We start from the raw sequence: 23,060 nt of genomic DNA, 5'->3' as shown, positions 1-23,060 counted from the left end.
TGTCTAATAATTAGTGATGTTGAGCAGCTTTTCATGTGCTTCTTGGCCATCTGTATGTCTTCTTCGGAGAAATGTCTGTTTAGGTCTTCTGCTCATTTTTGGATTGGGTTGTTTGTTTTTTTGATAGTGAGCTTCATGAGCTGTTTATATATTTTGGAGATTAATCCTTTGTTGATTCGTTTGCAAATATTTTCTCCCATTTTGAGAGTTGTCTTTTCATCTTGTTTATGGTTTCCTTTGCTATGCAAAAGCTTTTAAGTTTCATTAGGTCTCATTTGTTTCTTTTTCTTTTATTTCCATTACTCTAGGAGGTGGATCAAAAAAGATCTTGCTGTGATTTATGTCAAAGAGTGTTCTTCCTATGATTTCCTCTAAGAGTTTTATAGTGTCCGGTCTTACATTTAGGTCTCTAATCCATTTTGAGTTTATTTTTGTGTATGGTGTTAGGGAGTGTTCTAATTTCATTCTTTTACATGTAGCTGTCCAGTTTTCCCAGCACCACTTATTGAAGAGACTGTCTTTTCTCCATTGTATATCCTTTGTCATAGATAAGTTGACCATAGGTACGTGGGTTTATGTCTGGGCTTTCTGTCTTGTTCCATTGATCCATGTTTCTGTTTTTGTGCCAGTACCATACTGTCTTGATTACTGTAGCTTTGTAGTATAGTCTGAAGTCAGGGAGCCAGATTCCTCCAGCTGCGTTTTTCTTTCTCAAGACTTTTTGGCTATTTGGGGTCATTTGTGTTCCCAAACACACTGTGAAATTTTTTGTTCTGGTTCTGTGAAAAATGTCATTGGTAGTTTGATGGGGATTGCATTGAATCTGTAGATTGCTTTGGGTAGTGTAGTCATTTTCACAATGTTGATTCTTCCAGTCCAGGAACATGGTATGTCGCTCCATCTGTTTGTATTGTCTTTAATTTCTTCATCAGTGTCTTATAGTTTTCTGCATACAGGTCTTTTGTCTCCTTAGGTAGGTTTATTCCTAGGTATTTTATTCTTTTTGTTGCAGTGGTAAATGCGAGTGTTTCCTTAATTTCTCTTAGAGATTTTTCATCATTAGTGTATAGGAATGCATGAGATTTCTGTGCATTAATTTTGTATCCTGCAACTTTACCAAATTCATTGATTAGCTCTAGTAGTTTTCTGGTGGCATCTTTAGGATTCTCTATGTATAGTATCATGTCATCTGCAAACAGTGACAGTTTTACTTCTTCTTTTCCAATTTGTATTACTTTTATTTCTTTTTCTTCTCTGATTGCCGAGGCTAAAACTTCCAAAACTATGTTGAATAATAGTGGTGAGACTGGACATCCTTGTCTTCTTCCTGATCTTAGAGGAAATGCTTTCAGGTTTTCACCATTGAGAATGATGTTTGCTGTGGGTTTGTCATATACAGCCTTTATTATGTTGAGATAGGTTCCCTCTATGCCCACTTTCTGGATAGTTTTTATCATAAATTTGTGTTGAATTTTGTTGGAAGCTTTTTCTGCATCTATTGAGATGATCATATGGTTTTTATTCTTCATTTTGTTAATATGGTGTATCACATTTATTGATTTGCATATATTGAAGAATCCTTGCATCCCTGGGATAAATCCCACTTGATCACGGTGTATGATCCTTTTCATGTGTTGTTGGATTCTGTTTGCTAGTATTTTGTTGAGGATTTTTGCATCTATATTCATGAGTGATATTGATCTGTAATTTTCTTCTTTTGTAGTATCTTTGTCTGGTTTGGGTATCAGGGTGATGGTGGCCTCATAGAATGAATTTGGGAGTGTTCCTTCCTCTGCAATATTTTGGAAGAGTTTGAGAAGGATGGGTGTTAGCTCTTTTCTAAATGTTTGATAGAATTCACCTGTGATGCCATTTGGTCGTGGACTTTTGTTTGTTGGAAGATTTTTAATCACAGTTTCAATTTCATTACTTGTGATTGGTCTGTTCATATTTTCTATTTCTTCCTGGTTCAGTCTTGGAAGGTTATACCTTTCTAAGTATTTGTCCATTTCTTCCAGGTTGTCTATTTTATTGGCATAGAGTTGCTGGTAGTGGTCTCTTAGGATGCTTTGTATTTCTGCGGTGTCTGTTGTAACTTCTTTTTCCTTTCTAATTTTATTGATTTGAGTCCTCTCCGTCTTTCTTAATGAGTCTGGCTAATGGTTTATCAATTTTGTTTATTTTCTCAAAGAACCAGCTTTTAGTTTTATTGATCTTTGCTATTGTTTTCTTTGTTGCTATTTCATTTATTTCTGCTCTGATCTTTATGATTTCTTTCCTTCTGCTAACTTTGGGTTTAGTTTATTCTTCTTTCTCTAGTTCCTTTAGGTGTAAGGTTAGATTGTTTATTTGAGATTTTTCTTGTTTCTTGAGGTAGGCTTGTATAGCTATAAACTTCCCTCTTAGAACTGCTTTTGCTGCATCACGTAGGTTTTGGATCGTTGTGTTTTCATTGTCATTTGTCTCTGGGTGTTTTTTGATTTCCTCTTTGATTTCTTCAGTGATCTCTTGGTTATTTAGTAACGTATTGTTTAGCCTCCATGTGTTTGTGTTTTTTACGTTTTTTCCCCTGTAATTCATTTCTAATCTCATAGCGTTGTGGTCAGAAAAGATGCTTGATAAGATTTCAATTTTCTTAAATTTACTGAGGCTTGATTTGTGACCCAAGATGTGATGTATCCTGGAGAATGTTCCGTGCACACTTGAGAAGAAAGTGTAATCTGCTGTTTTGGGATGGAATGTCCTATAAATATAAATTAAATCTCTGGTCTATTGTGTCATTTAAAGCTTCTGTTTCCTTATTTATTTTCATTTTGGATGATCTGTCCATTGGAGTAAGTGTGGTGTTAAAGTCCCCCACTGTTACTGTGTTACTGTCGATTTCCTCTTTTACAGCTGTTTGCCTTATGTATTGAGGTGCTCCTATGTTGGGTGCATATATATTTATAATTGTTATATCTTCTTCTTGGACTGATCCCTTGATCATCATGTAGTATCCTTCCTTGTCTCTTGTAACATTCTTTATTTTAAAGTCTATTTTATCTGATATGAGTATTGCTACTCCAGCTTTCGATTTCCATTTGCATGGAATATCTTTTTCCAGCCCCTCACTTTCAGTCTGTATGTGTCCCTAGGTCTGAAGTGGGTCTCTTGTAGACAGCATATATATGGGTCTTGTTTTTGTATCCATTTAGCAAGCCTGTGTCTTTTGGTTGGAGCACTTAATCCATTCACGTTTAAGGTAGTTATTGGTGTAAGGTCGGATCTTAACAAACGGCACCAGGAAACAGAGAAAAGCTTCAAGTGAGCTTTATTAGGGAGCACTCCCGGGCGAGGTTCACTGGTCCAAGAGAAAGGGGCCAGAGAAGTCGCACCCGGGTGAGGGTTGGGCAAGATTTTATAGGGGGAGAAGGGAAAGGGGTGTGGTGAATCTGGGAGGGCGCAGGGTATTCCTTATTTGGTGGTCTTTTCGGGTATCCTGGGGGACCGTTAGTCCCGCCCCTCGAAAGGCGGGAAGGCTGGGCTGGGTTCAAAGTCCCCAGGTCAGTTCCTGGAACTGGGTGGTCCGGAATGTCTCCAGGGCGGTTTCTGGAACTGGGTGGTCCGGAGAATTTCGGTCTGATGCAGCCTGTGAATCTGATTGTGTTCCCCTGCCTCGGGCCAGTTGGCCTTACAGTTGGTGTGTATATGTTCCTATGACCATTTTCTGAATTGTTTTGGGTTTGTTTTTGTAGGTCCTTTTCTTCTCTTGTGTTTCCCACTTACAGAAGTTCCTTTAGCATTTATTGTAGAGCTGGTTTGGTGGTGCTGAATTCTCTTAGCTTTTGCTTGTCTGGAAAGCTTTTGATTTCTCCATCAAATCTGAATGAGATCCTTGCTGGGTAGAGTAATCTTGGTTGTAGGTTCTTCCCTTTCATCACTTTGAGTATATCATGCCACTCCCTTCTGGCTTGTGGAGTTTCTGCTGAGAAATCAGCTGTTAACCTTATGGGAGTTCCCTTGTATGTTATTTGTCGTTTTTCCCTTGCTGCTTTCAATAATTTTTCTTTGTCCTTAACTTTTGCCAATTTGATTACTATATGTCTCAGTGTGTTTCTCCTTGGGTTTATCCTGTGTGGGACTCGCTGTGCTTCCTGGACGTGGGTGGCTCTTTCCTTTCCCATGTTAAGGAAGTTTTCGACTATAATCTCTTCAGATATTTTCTTGGGTCCTTTCTCTCTCTCTTCTCCTTCTGGGACCCCTATAATGCAAATGTTGTTGCGTTTAATGTTGTCCCAGAGGTCTCGTAGGCTGTCTTCATTTCTTTTCATTCTTTTTTTTTATTCTGTTCCACAGCAGTGAATTCCACCATTCTGTATTCCAGGTCACTTATCCGTTCTTGTGCCTCACTTATTCTGCTATTGATTCCTTCTAGTGTAGTTTTCATTTGTTATTGTATTGTTCATCTCTGTTTGTTCTTTAATTCTTCTAGGTCTTTGTTAAACATTTCTTGCATCTTCTCGATCTTTGCCTCCATTGTTTTTCCGAGGTCCTGGATCATCTTCACTATCATTATTCTGAATTCTTTTTCTGGAAGGTTGTGTATCTCCACTTCATTTAGTTGTTTTTCTGGGGTTTTATCCTGTTTCTTCATCTGGTACATAGCCCTCTGCCTTTTCATCTTGTCTATCTTTCTGTGAATGTGATTTTTTCCCACAGGCTGCAGGATTGTAGTTCTTCTTGCTTGTGCTGTCTCTCCTCTGGTGGATGAGGCTATCTACGAGGCTTGTGCAGGTTTTCTGATGGGAGGGACTGGTGGTGGATAGAGCTGGCATTGCTCTGGTGGGCAGAGCTGTAAAACTTTAATCCGCTTGACTGCTGATGGGTGGGGCTGGGTTCCCTCTGTGTTGGTTGTTTGGCCTGAGGCAACCGAACACTGGAACCTACCTGGGCTCTTTGGTGGGGCTAATGGCGGACTCTGGGTGGCTCATGCCAAGGAGTACTTCTCAGAACTTCTTCTGCCAGTGTCTCCGTCCCCACGGTGAGCCCCAGCCACCCCCTGCCTCCGCAGTAGACCCTCCAACACTAGCAGGTAGGTCTGGTTCAGTCTCCCTCGGGGTCACTGCTCCTTCCCCTGGGTCCCAGTGCGCACACTACTTAGTGTGCGCCCTCCAAGAGTGGAGTCTCTGTTTCCCCCAGTCCTGTCAAAGTCCTGCAATCAAATCTCAGTAGCCTTCAAAGTCTGATTCTCTAGGAATTCCTCCTTCCGTTGCCACACCCCCAGGTTGGGAAGCCTGATGTGGGGCTCAGAACCTTCACTCCAGTGGGTGGACTTCTGTGGTATAATTTTTCTCCAGTCTGTGAGTCACCCACCCAGCAGTTATGGGATTTGATTTTGCTGTGATTGCTCCCCTCCTCCCATCTCATTGTGGCTTCTCCTTTGTCTTTGGATGTGGGGTATCTTTTTTGGTGAGTTCCAGTGTCTTCCTGTCGATGACTGTCCAGCAGCTAGTTGTGATTCTGGTGTTCTCACAAGAGGGAGGGAAAGCACGTCCTTCTACTCCGCCATCTTGGTTCAGGCTCCCAGTCGAGCCCCAAACTTTAGACACCAAAGCTCAGTGGAGCTTCCTGGTTGATGAACACATTGTTGAGGGGGTGAGGTGGTGTGTAACACACCCTGATTCCACAAGGAGAGAGCATGAAAGTTCTGCAGTCCTTCTCAGACCTCAACCTGTGTGTATCTTCATTTGTCTGGCCCTTCTGATTTGTATCCCTTGTAATAAAATTACAATCATAAGTATAGCATTTTTCTGAGCTCTGTGAGTTATAAATTGTCAAACTAGAGGGGTTTGTGGGAACTTCCAAATGTATTGCCAGTCTGTGAGAAGTGCAGGTGGCCTGCGGAATCTCTGAAACAGGGCAGTCTTATTGGGCGCCATGCCCTCTAATGGATAATGCCTGCACTAACTCCAGGTGGTTAGGGACAGAATTAAATTGGGGTACCTCCAGCTGAGTTTGAAACAGAATATCTGTATTGTGTACTCCTTTGGTTCCCAGTGAATAAACTTCAGTAATTGAAGTGTATTTATATTTAATGTTAACTAAATAAAGTATGGTTCTTTAAATTTGATGTAATCAAGAAGGAAATATATTATGAGTCTCTTAGAAATTCACAACTTACTGGATGGATGTTGATGTACTTTTATTAAGATCTTAATCAAAATAAACTTTTAGGATTACCAGAATTCAGGTTTCTTTATCGACGAACATTTTTCAGTAGTGTCTATGAATTTTCAGAGATCCCTCCAGCTTCTTTTGCTTGATTCCCTTTGTGACCAGCAGCCTACATCTGCAAGATCACCAGCTGGATTTAGAGGTTGTAGATTTAGAAAGGCTAATAGGCCCATCGTGAGTTAAAACCTGTGGTCTTGATTAGTAGCTTAGTGGTGGGTATATGGCTTCTTCTATGAAAGGTAGAGAGCATCCATAGAAAATGGGCAAATTCTGTCCTATATTTGAAGAACTATACTCATCATGCATTTGAGCACAGTAGCAGGCAATGTAGAGCATTACCAAGGAAGAGGAGGTGCAGTATAGTCAGGAATTGCTTCTGATTATAGTCAGAAGGTCAAAACTAACACAAATTAAAATTCAAGCTAATCCAGAAATATAAAAATAGCTAACTGTTGTAATAACAGCCCTAGACTATCAGTGGCTCAAAACAATAGAAGCTTATTTCTCATTCACTGTTTAATCTAATGTAGGCCAACGTGGGAAGGGGTCTGTTTTGCAGAGGCATTCAATGAGCCAGGTTTCTTCCATGTGTGGCCTTCCCGTCTTTAAGGCCCCATTTCCATTTGCATTTAGCTGATGAGTAGCAGAAGAAAGACAGGTTGTGTGTCTCAAGCTGGAGGTGACACCCATCACTTCTGCTCCCATTTCATTGGTAAGAAATAGTCTTTTGGCCCCCACCCAGATGCAAGGATATTGGGAAGGAGAGGAGAACATGGATGTTGGTGAGCACCTGCTGTCTGTCATAAATCCAGGATCAGTAATAGCTGTTCACTGGTGCTAAGATAATTGGCATGGCTTATTCAAGTGAGAATGGTTTGGGACTGTCTCAAGGAGTGCCAGAGGGAGAAAAGATAAAGTGGCAACAGCGCAGCCCCTCGTGGATTCAGTGTCCTGTATAAATGTTATCAAACTCAGGTTTGGCTGCTTGATGCTTGAAAGCCAATACTTGAGAGACAAGTGCTGGTAGGAATGGAAAGGTTGCTTTATTCAGGAGGCCAGCAACCTGGGGAGAAAGCGGACTCATGTCTGAAAACCAACTCCGAAGACTGCTCTACCATGAAATTTTTAAAGGGAGAATTATTTGAGGAGGGTGTCAGAGTCTTTGTTCTCTTCCACTGTGTGCAGACTTTCTTCTGATTGGTTGATGGTAAGATAACAGGATGGTGTTCCAGGACTCTTGTGCTCAGCCTGAAGTTACCATCCTCCATCTGGGTGGGGGCCTTAGTTCCTGCAGAAGAACTCAAAGGTATTTTGTTAAGTATATTCCTTGTGATGGAACCAGGACCCTGCCCTGTGGCTACACCACCCTTTCTTGACTGCTCCTCCTTTGTTTCTGCATTCCCTCCCTTTCCTGATAAGCAACTGTTTGAATCTGCCCTTTGGGACTCAGGGAAGGTCAAGGAGGCTGAATGAAGCCTATTTCCTGCAAACAAGAAATGGGTGACATGGAAAGGATTTGTACCTGGGAGGGCTTCAGAGGGTCCTGTTCTGTTTCATAAAGGCTTACAAGGATAAAGTAGGTAAGCTGTATGCTGGGGATAGGAAGTGTGGTTGCCTGGGGAGTACACCCTGTATCAGCCATAATGTAGTATGGAATGGGCAAGCCAGCTCTCTGTGTAGAATTAGGAAGGCAAGGTAGGAGAGTGAGAGATCCTCAGAGGATTGGACTCTCCTGATCAGGCCTAGAGCATCAGTCACTGTGTCTGGCATAGTGTAGGCACACTGGAAATGTTGCTTGAATGAGTTAACATCCTCCTGTCTTTAACAAAACAAAACCTGAAACCCTTCCCTCAACCCCACATTCTCCTCCAATATTATCCCTTTATCATCTTTCCAGCAGAACTCCTCAGAAGAGTTGACTATGCTCTCTGCTTCGACTTCCTCTCTTTGCAGTCTTCCTTGGAACAACGCCAGACAGGTTTTCTCCCCCACACCACACAGAAATCTCTTTGTCAAGGTCACAGTGACTTCCTGTTGTCAGCACCGTCCTTGTTAAAACATTTTCTTTAACTTGGCTTCCATGATGCTTCTGGTTTTCTCTTACCTTACTGACTGCTTTTTCTCATTTACCTTTTTGCCAGTTCCTCATCCTCTTCCCAGCCTCTCAGTGTTGCTTGAGTCCCCTAGGTCTGACCCCAGGCTTCCTCTCTTCATCTACAGTCATTTCCTAAGTGATCTTACCCAGCCCTGTGATGTTAAATACCATCCTTTTTATGTTTCTAACTTGTCCCCTGAATTTAAATTCGTATATCTAGGGGCTCCCCTGGTGGCACAGTGGTTAAGAATCCGCCTGCCAATGCAGGGGATACGGGTTCAAGCCCTGGTCTGGGAAGATCTCACATGCCGCGGAGCAGCTAAGCCCGTGTGTCACGTCTACTGAGCCTGTGCTCTAGAGCCCGTGAGCCACAACTACTGAGCCCACACACCACAACTACGGAAGCCCGCGCGCCTAGAGCCCATGCTCTGCAACAAGAGAAGCCACCACAATGAGAAGCCCGCACACTGCAACAAAGAGTAGCCCCCGCTCATCGCAACTAAAGAAAGACCATGCGCGGCAATGAGGACCCAACACAGCCAAAGATAAATAAATAAACAAATTTAAAAAAAATTAAAAAATTCGTATATCTAAATGCTTATTCAAAAACTTCTCTTGGATATCTAATAGGCATCTCAGAGTTAACATATCCAAAACTGAATTCTTCATTCCAGCTCCCTGACAGCCCTCCTCTCCACAGTAAAATCCCCGTCTTCTCCATTGTTCCTTGTTTCAGTAAATAGCTACCCTATTCATCCAGGTGCTTAGACCAAAATCCATGGTATCACGATATCCTTCTTGACTATTCGTTTCTCTCACATCTAATCCATCAGCAAATCATATATAATACTTTATGCCTTCAGAATGTATTTAGAATCTTATCACTTCTCACCACCCTAGCACTCTCTCTCTAATCCGTACTGCCATCATCTCTTGCCTGGACTGTTGCAGAAGCTCCTAGCTGATCTCTTTGCATCTACCCTTGACCACTACAGTCTGTTCTCTCAGCTGCCAGGGTGATCTTTTTAAAACAAAGTCACTTCTCTGTTTAAGACACTCCAGTTACTTTCCATGGTACTTAGTATAAAATCAAAAGTCCACACCACAGCCTACAAGGTCCTGTTTTATCTGGCTCCTGGCTATCTCTCTGACTTCATTTTCCACCACCTCACTCAGATGCATCGGTGTCCTGGTCTTGCTGCATCTCAGCTGGGACAAGCTCACTTGTACCGCAGGGACTGTCCACTTGCTATTTCCCTTGCCTGAAATACTTTTCCTGAGATGACCTCGTACATAGAATTAAGAGCACAGACTCTGGAGTCAGACTGCTTAGGTTTGAATTTCCTCGTTATCTGACCTGAGCAAGTTATTTAACCTTTTTGTGCCTCATTTTCTACATCTGTAAAATGAGAACAATAATGGGACCTACTTCATAGTGTAATTATGCTGATGAAATGGGTTAATATATGTAGAGCACTTAGAATAACACCTGCCTATAGTAAGCTCTGTGTGTTAACTATGTGACGGCTACTACTTCATCAGGTCTCTGCTTATACGTCACCTGCTCAGAGATGTCTAAATAGTTGGAGAATTATCAGAATGAATGGTGAATATGCAGCCTCCTGGGGCATGTGCTTTGAAGGGGACAGCTTACTGTGGTGTAGAGACAGCACATGTGCGGGAAATGTCTTTCTGTGAAAGGAGTGCCCCTTTATTTTAGTTACCACCGTGAAGGTGCCCACCTCTCCTCACCCACCCCCATTTCTCTTTCCCTGGTCAGTCTCTTGTAGGACCCATTGCTGCCTAGTATTCCCTCTCCCAACTCCTGTTCAGGCTGGGTCTTTGGAGATAGACATTTGGAGACCTGTAGGGTTAGACATGGGAAGGAGAAGAGTTACCTCACCACCATATCATCCCTTTTTCTTTGCCTCAGCATGGACTTCTTAGGCAGCTTCCATAGTATCTCCATTTCCTCCTCTCACGTTTATCAAAATACTGAGGAAAAATTACTGACTGTGACTATTCTGTCCGTGTGTGTGTGTGTGTGTGTGTGTGTGTGTGTGTTTTAACTTTACCTTTAGAGAGAAAAGGAACACAGTGAAAAAGGGACAGGGCAGAAGAGATTACCTGTTTCAACTTCCCTTCTGTTTTCATTATTCCTATCAGCAAACTTTCTTTAAAGCATCTAGGCTTCAGTGATATCCCTCAGGGACAGGAGCATAGGGAAGTATTGGGAGACTTGGCCTTGTTTTGTGGAGAAATACCCTGTTCAGAAATAGACTGTGGTGGAAATGGACAACAAGGGAGGGAACTCACTGGGGCCCTAGGAGTGGGAAGAGAGGAGATGAGTGAAGAAATATGTAACAGGGTGTCTCAGCCTGAGAAATAGCTTCAAGGCTCACAGATATCCCTCTACTTGCAACCTCATGCACAGACTATAGAGATCCTCACCAGTGACTTGGAGCTGGGGACAGGGTCCCTGACTCCCAGTGCCAATTGAGAGGAAGCATGGAGCTACCAAAAGGCCAGATCTCGTGCTCCCAGCCACAGGGAGAAGAGGTGTATTTTTGGTATTCTAACATCATCTACAAAGCAAGAAGAGGATTAGATTCTTTGTAATATGACATATTTCAGAAACTTTATGAGAGTTAAGAAAGTTTTAGATCTCAGTCCTTCTAGACCTGCCCATATACATTCTAGTATGTTAAGTAAAAATATTAGTTACATTTCTTTTTTTTTTTTGGCCACGTGATGTGGCTTGTGGGATCTCAGTTCCCTGACCAGGGATCGAACCCAGGCCCTCGGCAGTGACAGCCCGGAGCACAAGCCACTGGACCGCCAGGGAATTCCCTAGTTACATTTCTTTTATAGTTATACATTATCTTTTTAAATATATGTGCTATAAAGTAGACTTTGAAATCCAAATTTGGTCTAATGGTGGTTCACATTATAGCTTTGCGTGAAGCAGATGCACTTATTTCACTGGAAATTCTCTGAATTATTTAGGCCATAGTTAATTGGATTTTTGTAATCTGGAGGCAGTAATAAAATAATTGAATCTCAAATCTGTTAAAATTATTTTTGCTTATGTACCATTCTCTGTATAACTGGCCAGAGTAAAATTATCTGGAATAGCTTTCATATTTTTTCTTTTTGTCCAGTAAAACCAGAAACAAAGGCTATATGAAGTAATTGGTAAATATAATGGCAGTGATACTCTGAACACAGCCAAGAGTTTACACCTTAAACAGGGCAGGATAGGCTTTAGATAAGAGCTATGTAGAATTATCAGACCATTGAATGGATTAGTTTCCCTACTTTGTGTCTCATTTCTGTAAGAGGGATATTCAGCGTCATTTGTAAAATTTATGCTTGCTTTTCTAAATGGGGAGATATTTGTGTCACTTGGAGTAAGTAATCTAATACTACCCTACCCTGCTACTACTCTAATTAGTAGTTGTTATTCCCCTGACCCAGAAAGAGGAAACGCTTGTAGTATATATTCAATGAATGAGGTCTGCTTCTCCACTTCTTTCGTGTTAGTCCCAGTTGTAACAATATTGCCTCCCAGGAGTATGCAGTAACCTGGAGGAGTGCACTGACTTGTGTGCCCACTGGGGCACCCTCAACCAAGGGCTTTGCACACTGGGTGTATTTTGGGGGGCTGTTCAGAGGTCTATTTTGGGTCATCTATCCCTGATGATAGATGGATGTCAGTTCACAGTTCTGGCTGTCCCTAAAGATCCAAATAACTTCCGTCGTGATTTCAGGGTGCCCTTAGCCATTTATAATGAGTCAGTTCCTTTATTCCTTCAGTTCAGGAGTTCCATAGGTAGCTTTCCCAGCCCTGTTATTGTTGTTTTGTGGAGGGAGAGCATAGAAAATTTCTGCAAACCTTGTTTGGGATCTAGAACTCTCACAATATCTGTGGATAGATAAATAGCATCCCAAAGTAGAAGCTTAGCCTGTGCTACTCTCTTGGGATCGTTCAGCCCTTTGAGATGTGGATAGGAAGGTTCCCCGGCTATTCGGACCCTACAGTCATCATTATTTGGCTCTTTAAAGGAAAGACTCTGACATCTCTAAGACATACAGAAGTTTACACACCCTTCAAAGCTTCTAAGTTACAGAGCTCTAGTGTGAATTTTTTAATACCCTGTGTCCTCATTGTAGTAAATTTTCCCCAAGAGTTGATACTTCTTAGTCAGTGGTACATAAGAGGATAGTTGACTAATGGAATCTCTGTAGCGAGCAAACTTGAGCTTGTGTTTGCATAGCTTATTTCTCTTAACTGTTACCCTGTACCAAAATAATGAGAGTTGCCTTTTTGCTGGAAGTTGTTACTGTGGGGCGTAGCCTCATCTTTGGTGAAGACAGTGCTATAGGTATTAAGAGGACACAACTGTTAGTTATATTTATGAGACTTGGAGGAGCACAGACAAGCTTCTGATTAAAATAGTGAGCAAACAGCAATGACAGAAAATAATTTATCAGCTGCTTATGCCAGCAAATTAATGGAAAGATATTAAAGAAAAGAGTGCCTACATGAAGCAGTGGAAAAATGGATAAGAATGTAAATAGATTACAACACTTAATCTTCTTAAATTAGTAATATATTTCAAAGTATAAATTATTCTGTGAGAAATCAGAATGGTGTCCAAAACTAGTTTCTTACTACAATATGAATCCACAGTCATTTGGAACAAAATGCCACACTTGATGTGTTTTATTACTTTTAATCATTTGGATGGATTAACAGTAAGATATCTGTGTTAGCCTTTACAAAAGGTAGACTACTTATAAGATTGGATATAATATATGTTTTTGTCCTTACATTAAATATTGGAATGTAATTTTTAAAAACAGACTTGATTTTTAGAACAGTTTTAGATTTACAGAAAAATGGAGAAGGTAATAAGAGAATTCCCATATACACCCCACCACACCTCCCTCCATGCACAGTTTTCCCTGTCATTAACATCCTAGGGTAGTATGATGCTTGTGTTGCAGTTAATGGATCAATATGATACATTATTGTTAACTAAAGTCTGTACTCCATTCAGATTTCCTTTTGTTTACTTAATGTCCTTTTTCTGTTGGAGGAACCCATCCAGTATACCATATTACATTCAGTTGTCTTGTCTCCTTAGGCTCCTCTCGGCTATGACAGTTTCTCAGACCTTACTTGTTTTTGATGACCTTGACAGTTTTGACAAGTATTTGTCAGGTATATTGTAGGTTGCTCCTCTTGAAATTTGTATTATGTTTCTCTACTGATTAGGCTGGGGTTATAGGATCATATAGTAGGACTATGTTTAGCCTTGTAAGAAACTGCAAACTGTCTTTCCTAAGTGGCTGTACCTTTTTGCATTACCACCACCAATTTACGAGAGTTCTGTCTCTTTGCATACTTGTCAGCATTTGGTATAGTCAGTTTTTTGGACTTCAGCCATTCTGATAGGTTTGCAGAAATTGGGGTGCAATTTCCATAGTTGGTCATTTAGTCTTACTATCATATTTTATTATATCTGACTATAGAAACATTAGCTTTCTCCTGATATTTCTCTTTAAATTAGCATTAAGAAAAGTGTGTACTTTTTCCCATATGAATAACTGTTACAGATGTTTCAATAGCATTTCGCTTATTACATTAAAATACAATTACCTATTTTCTTTCCTTTCTTATTACTAATAGCTTATAAGCTACGTACTATTAGTGTTAAGCTGTGTTCCGTTGATGTTAATGTCTCATGTTTAATTGCTTTTGTTTAATTTTTTAATTCTCATTTTCCATTCTTCACAGTCATTTTTGCTTTTTTGTTTGTGTTTCTTTGTTCATAAAGCTTTTTTGTTTCTGTTACATTATGTAGTTTTGTACCAATGGCTAGAAGCAGATCGTCATGGCAAGAGCCAAGGTGCTGCAAATACGACTTCAGGTAAAAATAAAAATAAAAGTTGAGGTGTTAGAAATTATTATTTTAATTCATCCCAAGCCCATCAAATTGCTTCTTTATTCACTTTTGTTTAGGCAAAAAAAAGGTATTATTTTGTATTTCTGTTCTTTCATTTGCATCTTAATTTTTGTAAAGACCTCATTTGCTTCAAGCCTTGAAGAAATTATTTATTCATTAGCGTTTAAGCTCTCTTGGCAGATATGTCCTATTTTCTTAGGAGAAAAGTCTTCATTGTAGCTTAAGGTCACTAGGAGTTTACTTGGCAATATTACTTGAAATTAAGTCCACTTGTAGTTGTCGTGGGAGATATTAATATTTGCACAAATTTATAATCCTTGTTTATTTCAGGATAATGTTTAAAAGGTGGATTTTAAGTTAAGTAAAGCATACTTATGTAATTTCCATTTCCTGGGAATCCAAATTCTTAGACTGATCCATTTTTCCTGCTAAGTTCTAGCAATAAATTCTGTTAGAGGTTTATGTGTTCAAAGTGCAAAGGTTAGGTTGTTGCTCTGTCTCACACCTCCAAAAGGCATCTCCAAGATTCTCTTCTTTGACTGGTACTAGTAGGAATAGCTGCATTTACTCACTTCTGAATCCTTAACAGTGTTATCAGAATTATCACTCAGATTTTCCCCAAATTTTCTTCAAAATAATATTTGCCAAGACAGCTGTGTATATAGCAATGATCTTACCCCCTTCTAAAGCAGTCTCATAAGAAGTGATGGTGGTGGTTCTGTTTTTCTTTTGTTAGATTTGTATTTCTGTTTCGTGGGTTTTTGTTTTTGTGAAATTCTTCTTCCCTGGAGGTGGTTTTCCTTCTTTCTCTTGGAGGTGGTTTTCCTTCTTTCTCTTCTGGTTGATTCATTGTGCTTCAAGAGGGTGTGGTGTTCCTTCCTTAACAGGACAATTATATTGAAAATGGCAGTATCATGACTTTTCTGATTTATTTCCTGACGCATTAGTAACTTGATATATGAATGAAGATAATGTTACTATTTTAACCAAACTGAGGCAGGAATTCATTAAAAGGTAAGTTGCAAGGAGTTATATCCTGCATTATATGCTGTTTCTTCTGCTCCTGCGGTATTTCATATTTTATTTACATTTGTGAATGATAAAATAAGCATTTTTGGTATTTGAGGGTGGGCGAAGGAGAGGGTTTCTTGATGGCTGGGTATTATCTGAGGATATCCCGTTGCTGTGTCACTAGCACAGTCAGCAGCATAAACCTTAGAACCAGGAGAGAATTTTTGTTTTTCTTTTTCTCTGACTTGAAGTGAAAAGTAACCTTTCTTTTTTTAATGAAGAAGTAAATAATCTAAAAATTCTTAGCATTTGCATGAAAATCTAGTACCAGCTTAAAGGTACCATTTACCCTTTCTGAAATCAACCGTGAGCCCTCACTCCTTTCTTCAGAGTAGTGACCCATGGATGGTTTCACATTTTCCATTGACTTTCCCATACCCTAGAGGCATGGTGCAGAAATTGATAAACTTTCCTTAGGGATGCATTTGACAATTTCTCTTCTAGAAGTGAAAGCTCTCTATCTCTTAGAAGATGGAAATATGAGGTAGAAAGACATAGAGATGAAGTGCTTGCCTAAATAAGTAAGAGGAATCCAAAGGAAAATGATCATTAGCCAAGGGCTTAAATTAGAAGTAAACGGTTAGTTGTTGCAGTAAATCTATTTAAATTATGTGCCTTTATTCAAAAACGCTCCTGTGTATTTTATACTGCAGTCTCCAACAAGATTTTATAGTGTAGCTCTTCCCTCCTTCTGTGATCTGAAAACTTTTGCACTGAAAGGTGTTTTAGTATATGTCTTTTATATTTTTACCAGAGTTGGAAACTGAGTCTAACTAGGTGTCCAAATATGACTCATGAATTGCTTTATGATATTTTTATTTGTACAGATACTGGTAGGTGGCATTTATCTTTTGATACATCAGCTTGTGTTTTGTACTTACTTAGAACTCAACAAGCAGAAAGAACACAGGAGACAGAATGGTATTGCTCCCAAGGTCTTCTAATTCCTTAATCTCAACTTTCTGACACTGAGAATTTGAGATCCATCCATATTAAAATATTTTGTGAAAGTAAGGCATTTGGAGGTAACAGGTCCCATGGGTGTTAATTTAGTCAAGGACATAAAGAACTGAGCTAACAATTATTACTGAATTTTCTTATATATAATAATCAAAGGATAGTCTTTTTACCTTTCCAGAATTTTAACAGGTGATAAAATTGGCTTAGAATAGCTTGTTTCTTTTCAGAGGTTAGTGTGCTTAATGTGTTCTGTCTGCTAAACCAGACAACTCAGTAATGATGTTTCTGATTCTGTTAATAATGTTACTTGTAAAAGCATGGAGATGCAGTCAAATTTACTAGAGATTTTTGTGGGAACTCAAGCAAAGTTGCCTCCTTTGGGCACTGCAGCATTAAGTCTATCCATGTACAAAATTTCAGGATCTTAAGAAGTATAATTAGCTTAATTTGAGATGTTTCTTTAGTGAGTTAAATGTTTCCAAATAGATTTTTTTTTTTTTTTGGTCACCACATGTTGAAATGAGGACAGTAATTAGGTTACAGCAAGGATTATTTTAGCATGTCTTGATTTTTAGTATCAGTTGTGTAGCCAGGATTTTAAAATTCAGATTCTGAACTTTTAAATGCAGATCTCTTATTAACAGTTCCTTTTCAGTTGTCCATTGAAAAATTTACAACTGAGACTATTAGAGGTAGAAATTGAATCAGATTTCAACATTATCAGTCAGTATATATACAAAATAAAAATATGACATGCTTTTGAAAAAATTCTAGATATTAACTAATTACTAATTATCTGTTGTAGGTGAAAATTTTGACCAGAGTCCTTTGAGAAGAACATTCAAATCCAAAGTTCTGGCTCACTATCCTCAGAATATAGAATGGAACCCTTTCGATCAAGATGCAGTAAACATGGTATGTGTTTGGTTTTTTTTTTTTTTTCCTCTTCAGCCTTCTTTTTATTTTAAGATGACAATAGTGACTATATTTTGAATGTCTACATTATTTCATTTAATTTAACCCTTTAAATAAAAAACTCTTTAAGATATAGTATCCTCATTTTACAGATGTAGAAAATGAAGCTCAGAGAGGTTAAGTAACTTGCCTAAGGTCACCATAGCTAATAAGTGTATATAACAGACCCTCAAAGCCCATTTTCTTTTCCGGCTATTAAGCTGTGTGGTGAATTTGTATTACGTAATACATAGACACTTTGGTAACAGTGATATCATTTTCTTGGCCTGAAGTGGAGCCTGATGGAAGGAGCATGATTACAGTTTTCATATTTCAAGGAATGTTGTATGATGGGTCTTTAATTTATCATATTCACAAAGTAAGGTAGGAAAGGAACTTCAATGCATCATTTAGACATTAGTAGGAATTTGTTTATAAGGAATTTAAATTAATGTAATGAGTTACCAGTGGTGATTGTAAGTCCCTTTAGAGGTTCTTAAAAATACAGTAGGTCATAATTTTCAGGTCATTTAGGAAGGGTCCTTCTTAGAGGCCTGCATGATATTTTGTTCCTCCATGATCTCTGTGATTATAAAAATCAGGGGCCCCCAAAGTGAGTAAATCAGAGATCAGGCACGATAGGCACAGAAGTGATTAAAAGTGGACAGGGACTTCCCTGGCGGTCCAGTGGTTAAGACTCCACACTTACACTGCAGGGGGCGTGGGTTCCATCCCTGGTCGGGGAACTAAGATCCCGCATGCCATGCGGCGCGGCCAGAAAAGAAAAAAAGGAAGGTAGAGTGAGACACATAGTTGTGGTTCTTTTTGAGTATTTTGAAGGTGGAGCCAAAAGACCCCATTATGATGTGATATTGTAAGGGAAGAAAATGAATATTTAGTAGTAGATGCCCGCTAGATACCTCATGAATGTTACTTTCACATACATGCTTACATGTACCCAGTGAGGATTCTTACTCATATTTTACAGGGGTTACGTTTACTTGCCCAGAGTTATACAGGGAGTCTCAGAGGTTAAATCCAGATCATTTTTACTCTCTAGCTCACTTTTTTCCCACCTGCATGCTGCCTCCCCCAAAGAAAAGCTATGTAACTTGGTTTTGACATGCCCCAAAATGATATGGGTCACATTGGATCCTTTTCAGTATTTCTCTTATCACAGTAAACCCATTCCAGTCTGGACTTACTCCAAGGATGGAATAGCATGGTACTTTTTCTAAGGACAGATGCCTAAGGCACTTGGCAGTTTGACTTTGATTCTTTACAGAGCACAGTGTACTTATTTCTCTTGACTGTTACCCTGTACCAAAATAATGAGTTGCCATTTTGCTGGAAGTTGTTACTGTGGGGCGTAGCCTCATCTTTGGTGAAGACAGTGCTATAGGTATTAAGAGGACACAACTGTTAGTTATATTTATGAGACTTGGAGGAGCACAGACAAGCTTCTGATTAAAATAGTGAGCAAACAGCAATGACAGAAAATAATTTATCAGCTGCTTATGCCAGCAAATTAATGGAAAGATATTAAAGAAAAGAGTGCCTACATGAAGCAGTGGAAAAATGGATAAGAATGTAAATAGATTACAACACTTAATCTTCTTAAATTAGTAATATATTTCAAAGTATAAATTATTCTGTGAGAAATCAGAATGGTGTCCAAAACTAGTTTCTTACTACAATATGAATCCACAGTCATTTGGAACAAAATGCCACACTTGATGTGTTTTATTACTTTTAATCATTTGGATGGATTAACAGTGAGATATCTGTGTTAGCCTTTACCTCTATCTGCATAACATTCATCTCTAAAGCAATTATCAGCTTCCTTGATCTGTCTTTGATATTTTCTTTACCTCTTCTCTCTGAGTTATTTTACGTAAGCAGAAAACATTTCCCTCTGAAGAATAGACACGTAGGCTTGTGTTTCGACGCTTAAGCACCATACAACATTTTGTTTATTGCTGCAAATCTAAAGGGATTTGCTGGTACTCCTTGAAAATCTCTGAAAAGCATCCCATTAAACTAGTCTGCATTTGGGTCATAGATTTACTTCCCTTAATTTCCTCTTTGATTTATTAGTAAGTACATTTGTATGAAGCTATAATTTATTCCTACCTAAAGGTATAAAGCTTTGTTCTTGCCTTTAGCAAAACCCCACTCCAATAAATTATTGCCTTCTGTAATATCACTCATTCTGCTAACAAAGTGGAGCTTTGGATAAGGGTCATTAATTTCATACAAATTAAGTACTCCAAAGCAATGAAACTTGTTAAATAAAAAAAAATTCCATGTATAAGAGTGCAGTGCATATATAACAGAAAATAGTTATGTGACATTTGAAATTGCTTCTGAATTAATTGCTTTTATTTTCTTTTGGTTGTGGATTCCCAGATTTTTGTGGGGAAAAAAAATGGAAGTATCATGAAACAGAGAGAACAAAACAAGTCACATACCCATCACCCAGAACTAACATGTCAACGTTTGACAGATTTGCTTCAGAGTCATACCTTTCCTCTTAAATGAAACAAAACATTGCAAATGGAGCTGAAGTTCCCCTGTCTTCCCCCCACACCCCACCGCCCCCATTTCAGATCTCTTTAAGGAAATCTGCATATTGGCATCCATGACTGTCTATGTAATGTTCTAATTAGATGGAGCTTATCCTTAAGAATGTAGAGAAACTAGGAATTGTTGGGAAGAAAATATGGTTAATACTTTTTTAAGCAAGTTTTGCGAAATATAAAGATTCTTTTTTGTATATATGGCCTAAATGAAACATCTGATATATGATATTTCAGGTAACTAAAGAGTAATGACTATTATATAGCTCTTTATAATCTGTAATGCTCTAAGTTTACAATTTACTATTTGATCACAAAGAAGGGTGGAGTGGAATGATGAGGGAAGAGTAAAGGGTAAAGGGTTGGCTGGAAAATACCTATTTAGAGATTCGTCTTGCAAAATGCAAGGAAAAAGAGCACTATATACTTTTTTTTTTTTTTTTTTTTTTTTTTAGCACTATATACTTTTGACAGACTCAGGAAGCACTTGAATTTGAAATGGATAACCCTTAGTTACATTAATAGATCTGACATTGGAATGAAAGTAAGCCCTCATTTTGACCCAGCTTTAAGTTCATGTCTCACAATAAAATCAAAGGAATGGGGGCTTTAACCCAGCCATTACTGGGGGAGCCCACTTGTTTTCTTAACATCGCAGCTAGAATATTTCACCGGCATCTCAAACTCAGCATGCCCAAAACTGAATTCACAGTCTTCCCACCAATCTTGGTCAGTGAATGGTACAACCATCTACCTAGGTGCCTAAGCCAAAAATCTAGCATCATGCATGAAAGTTCCCACTTTCTCACCCTCTCCCATATGCAATCAGTTATCATCTACTTCTCTGTGCTTCTACATACCCGCCTTAGTCCAAACCAGCAAGCTCTCTTACCTGGATTCCTGCAATAGCTGTCTAACTGGCCTCCTGCCCCTGTCCTTTCTGTTCTTCACACTACAGCTTCTGCTTCTGCTTTCACCTCTCTTTGGAAGGCTCTTCCACTTCTCCTTCCCCTAGTGAATTCTTCGTATTGACCCTTCAGATTTCATTTTAAACATGATTTCCTCAGAGAAGCCATCTCTAACCACCACCTTCCATCACCCTTCCAGCATTCAGCCAGGTCCCCTTAGGTTCTCTTGGCACCTTGTACCTTTTTGTAGCACTGTTACAGTTGCAATTAATTAATTATGTAGCTGGTTGTCTACTCCCTGTCTCCTGCTATAAAGTAAGTACCATTAGGACAGGAACACTCTCTTTTATTCATTACTATATCCCTAGCTTTGCACATAGTAGAGGTTCTAATCATTGAATAAATGAAGGTCTATATGCTTGCTTACAGTACTTCCATTCCCTGTCTTTGTTCAGGTGTCACCTCCACTGCAAAACCATCTCTTAAGTAGGAATGGTTAGGTGCTCTGTCTTCTCTATTCCCATAATACTTTGAACACACTCTGTAGCAGTATTGGTTACATTATTTTGTAACTGCTGGTTTATATGTCTTTCTTTCCTATTAGGCTAGAAGCTCCCAGAAGTAAGGGATGATTTTCATATTTGTGTTTTGAGTTATCAAGATCTAATGCAATACATGACATAAAATAAATGTTTATTAAATGAAGAAAGGAAAGAGGGAAAGAAGGAAGCAAGAAAGGAAGGACAAGCTGACTCATTGAGAGTTTTATTTGTATAGTAAGAGAGAAGGAGTGGGATTAATAGAACTATAGAAAATGGAAAAAAGAATTGTTAAAATTCTAGCCACACTGCCTAAAAGAGTCCAGAGAGATGATAAGGACATTTGGTCACTCAAACCAGGAGAGGTACACAGCATTGTGAGCCCAATTTCTGATTGCCAGCGACAATCTGGTCAGCAGTGACAACTCTAAATTTTTAGTTGTTGTGGGAGAGTAGGGTGGGGAGGGATATTGTTGGTAGACAGCAATATCAGGGGCTAAAAGACGTTGTTGAATGCCATGGTGAGCAAATCTTGACTTACAGTTTAGGATTACGAAAAATAAACTTGACAAATCATATGATTCTCACTTTTAAAAATGAAAAAGCAATAGCATTTTCCAATTTATGGTTCTGAGATTAGAAAAATAATTCTTAGTTTTGTTGATATGTAGGAAGAGAATTTAATAATTCTTACATCTGTTATCTGTAACATAGAAAGTCATTCTTCATTTTGAGCACAACTTTTGGCAGGCTTTTCCTGTAGATGTTTGAATGCATGCTGACGAAAACTACAAATCCTTAAGAGAATATTTGGCAGCTGATCAAAAACAGTTTGAGCTGGAATTTTGTGGTTTATGATGTCAGGAAACCCTGTCAATTAAATGAAGTCTTTATGTTGACTTTGGAGATCACTGTGTTTCTGTGTGCCTATTTGATGTAAAAAGAGAACTACAGATTGAATGAAGAGATGAACTAAATCTGATCCTGTACCCCGAGCTGTTGTTTTTGATTGTTTTCTTGTTCATTCATTTATTCATTCAGTCAGTCAACAAATACTTCTGTGTGCCATGCACTATGCTATTGCAGTTTTGAGCTTAGCCTGGAGCAAGACTGATTCAGGTCATCCTTCCTACAATCTTTATTGACTATAGTAAATGTGTCAGATGAGTTTTCATTCATAATCAGTAGAAGATCTCATTGACTTGTTATGGTGAAAGCAGCTTTAATTATGAAGGCCTCTTTATGAAAATATTCTGCCATGGCCTTTTATTCCCAAGATTAGGAATAAGCAAAATTTCCCCCTAACAGATCGAGGTATTCATGTGTTTTACCTAAATCTATATCTTATTTTGCCCAAATGTACACAGTAATTTAATTTTTGTCAACATACATATATAATAATAATTAAGTAAAGCTGCCATAGCTCTTTCTACTTCTTATATTCAGTGATATGAAATATAAAGACATTTTCACTGGGATACTTAGGCTGAGCTTCACAATTTTTGCTTTTTTATCAGTCACCATTTATTACGGCCCCAAATAGTGTATTGTTCCATGTGTGGTACTCTTGAATCGTTAAGGCTATTACGAGTCCTTGAGTAGTTTTCAATCTAGAGATGAAACAAAATTTGAGAAACTACTGTGTGTCATTATACAATGTACATATGTATACTATGGTGCAAGATTTTAACTGCTTCATTCAACAAAGACTTTTTAGAGGAGAAGTGACATTTTAACGGCATTTATAGGATGAAAACACTATTTTTTAT

The 23,060-nt window shown here is 38.8% G+C and overlaps 1 protein-coding gene across 3 annotated transcripts in view; it reads left to right on the top strand.

The window, feature by feature from the left end:
* Positions 1 to 23,060, top strand: part of DENND5B (DENN domain containing 5B) — a 212,016-nt gene that overhangs the window by 85,303 nt on the left and 103,653 nt on the right. For all 3 annotated transcript variants that reach the window (XM_089920466.1, XM_089920465.1, XM_022577900.3), the window contains exons 2-3: positions 14,179 to 14,244; positions 17,117 to 17,226. In XM_089920466.1, coding sequence (XP_089776592.1) covers positions 14,179 to 14,244; positions 17,117 to 17,226 — 176 coding nt within the window. The remainder of the gene's footprint in view (positions 1 to 14,178; positions 14,245 to 17,116; positions 17,227 to 23,060) is intronic.

The sequence above is a fragment of the Delphinapterus leucas genome, chromosome 11 (assembly GCF_059928025.1).
Source record: "Delphinapterus leucas isolate spDelLeu-1000000601 "Yukka" chromosome 11, BTC_Dleu_Yukka2, whole genome shotgun sequence".
Lineage (NCBI taxonomy): Eukaryota > Metazoa > Chordata > Mammalia > Artiodactyla > Monodontidae > Delphinapterus > Delphinapterus leucas.
Note: the sequence above shows the minus strand (reverse complement) of the source record. Positions and strands in the feature narration are given on the sequence as shown.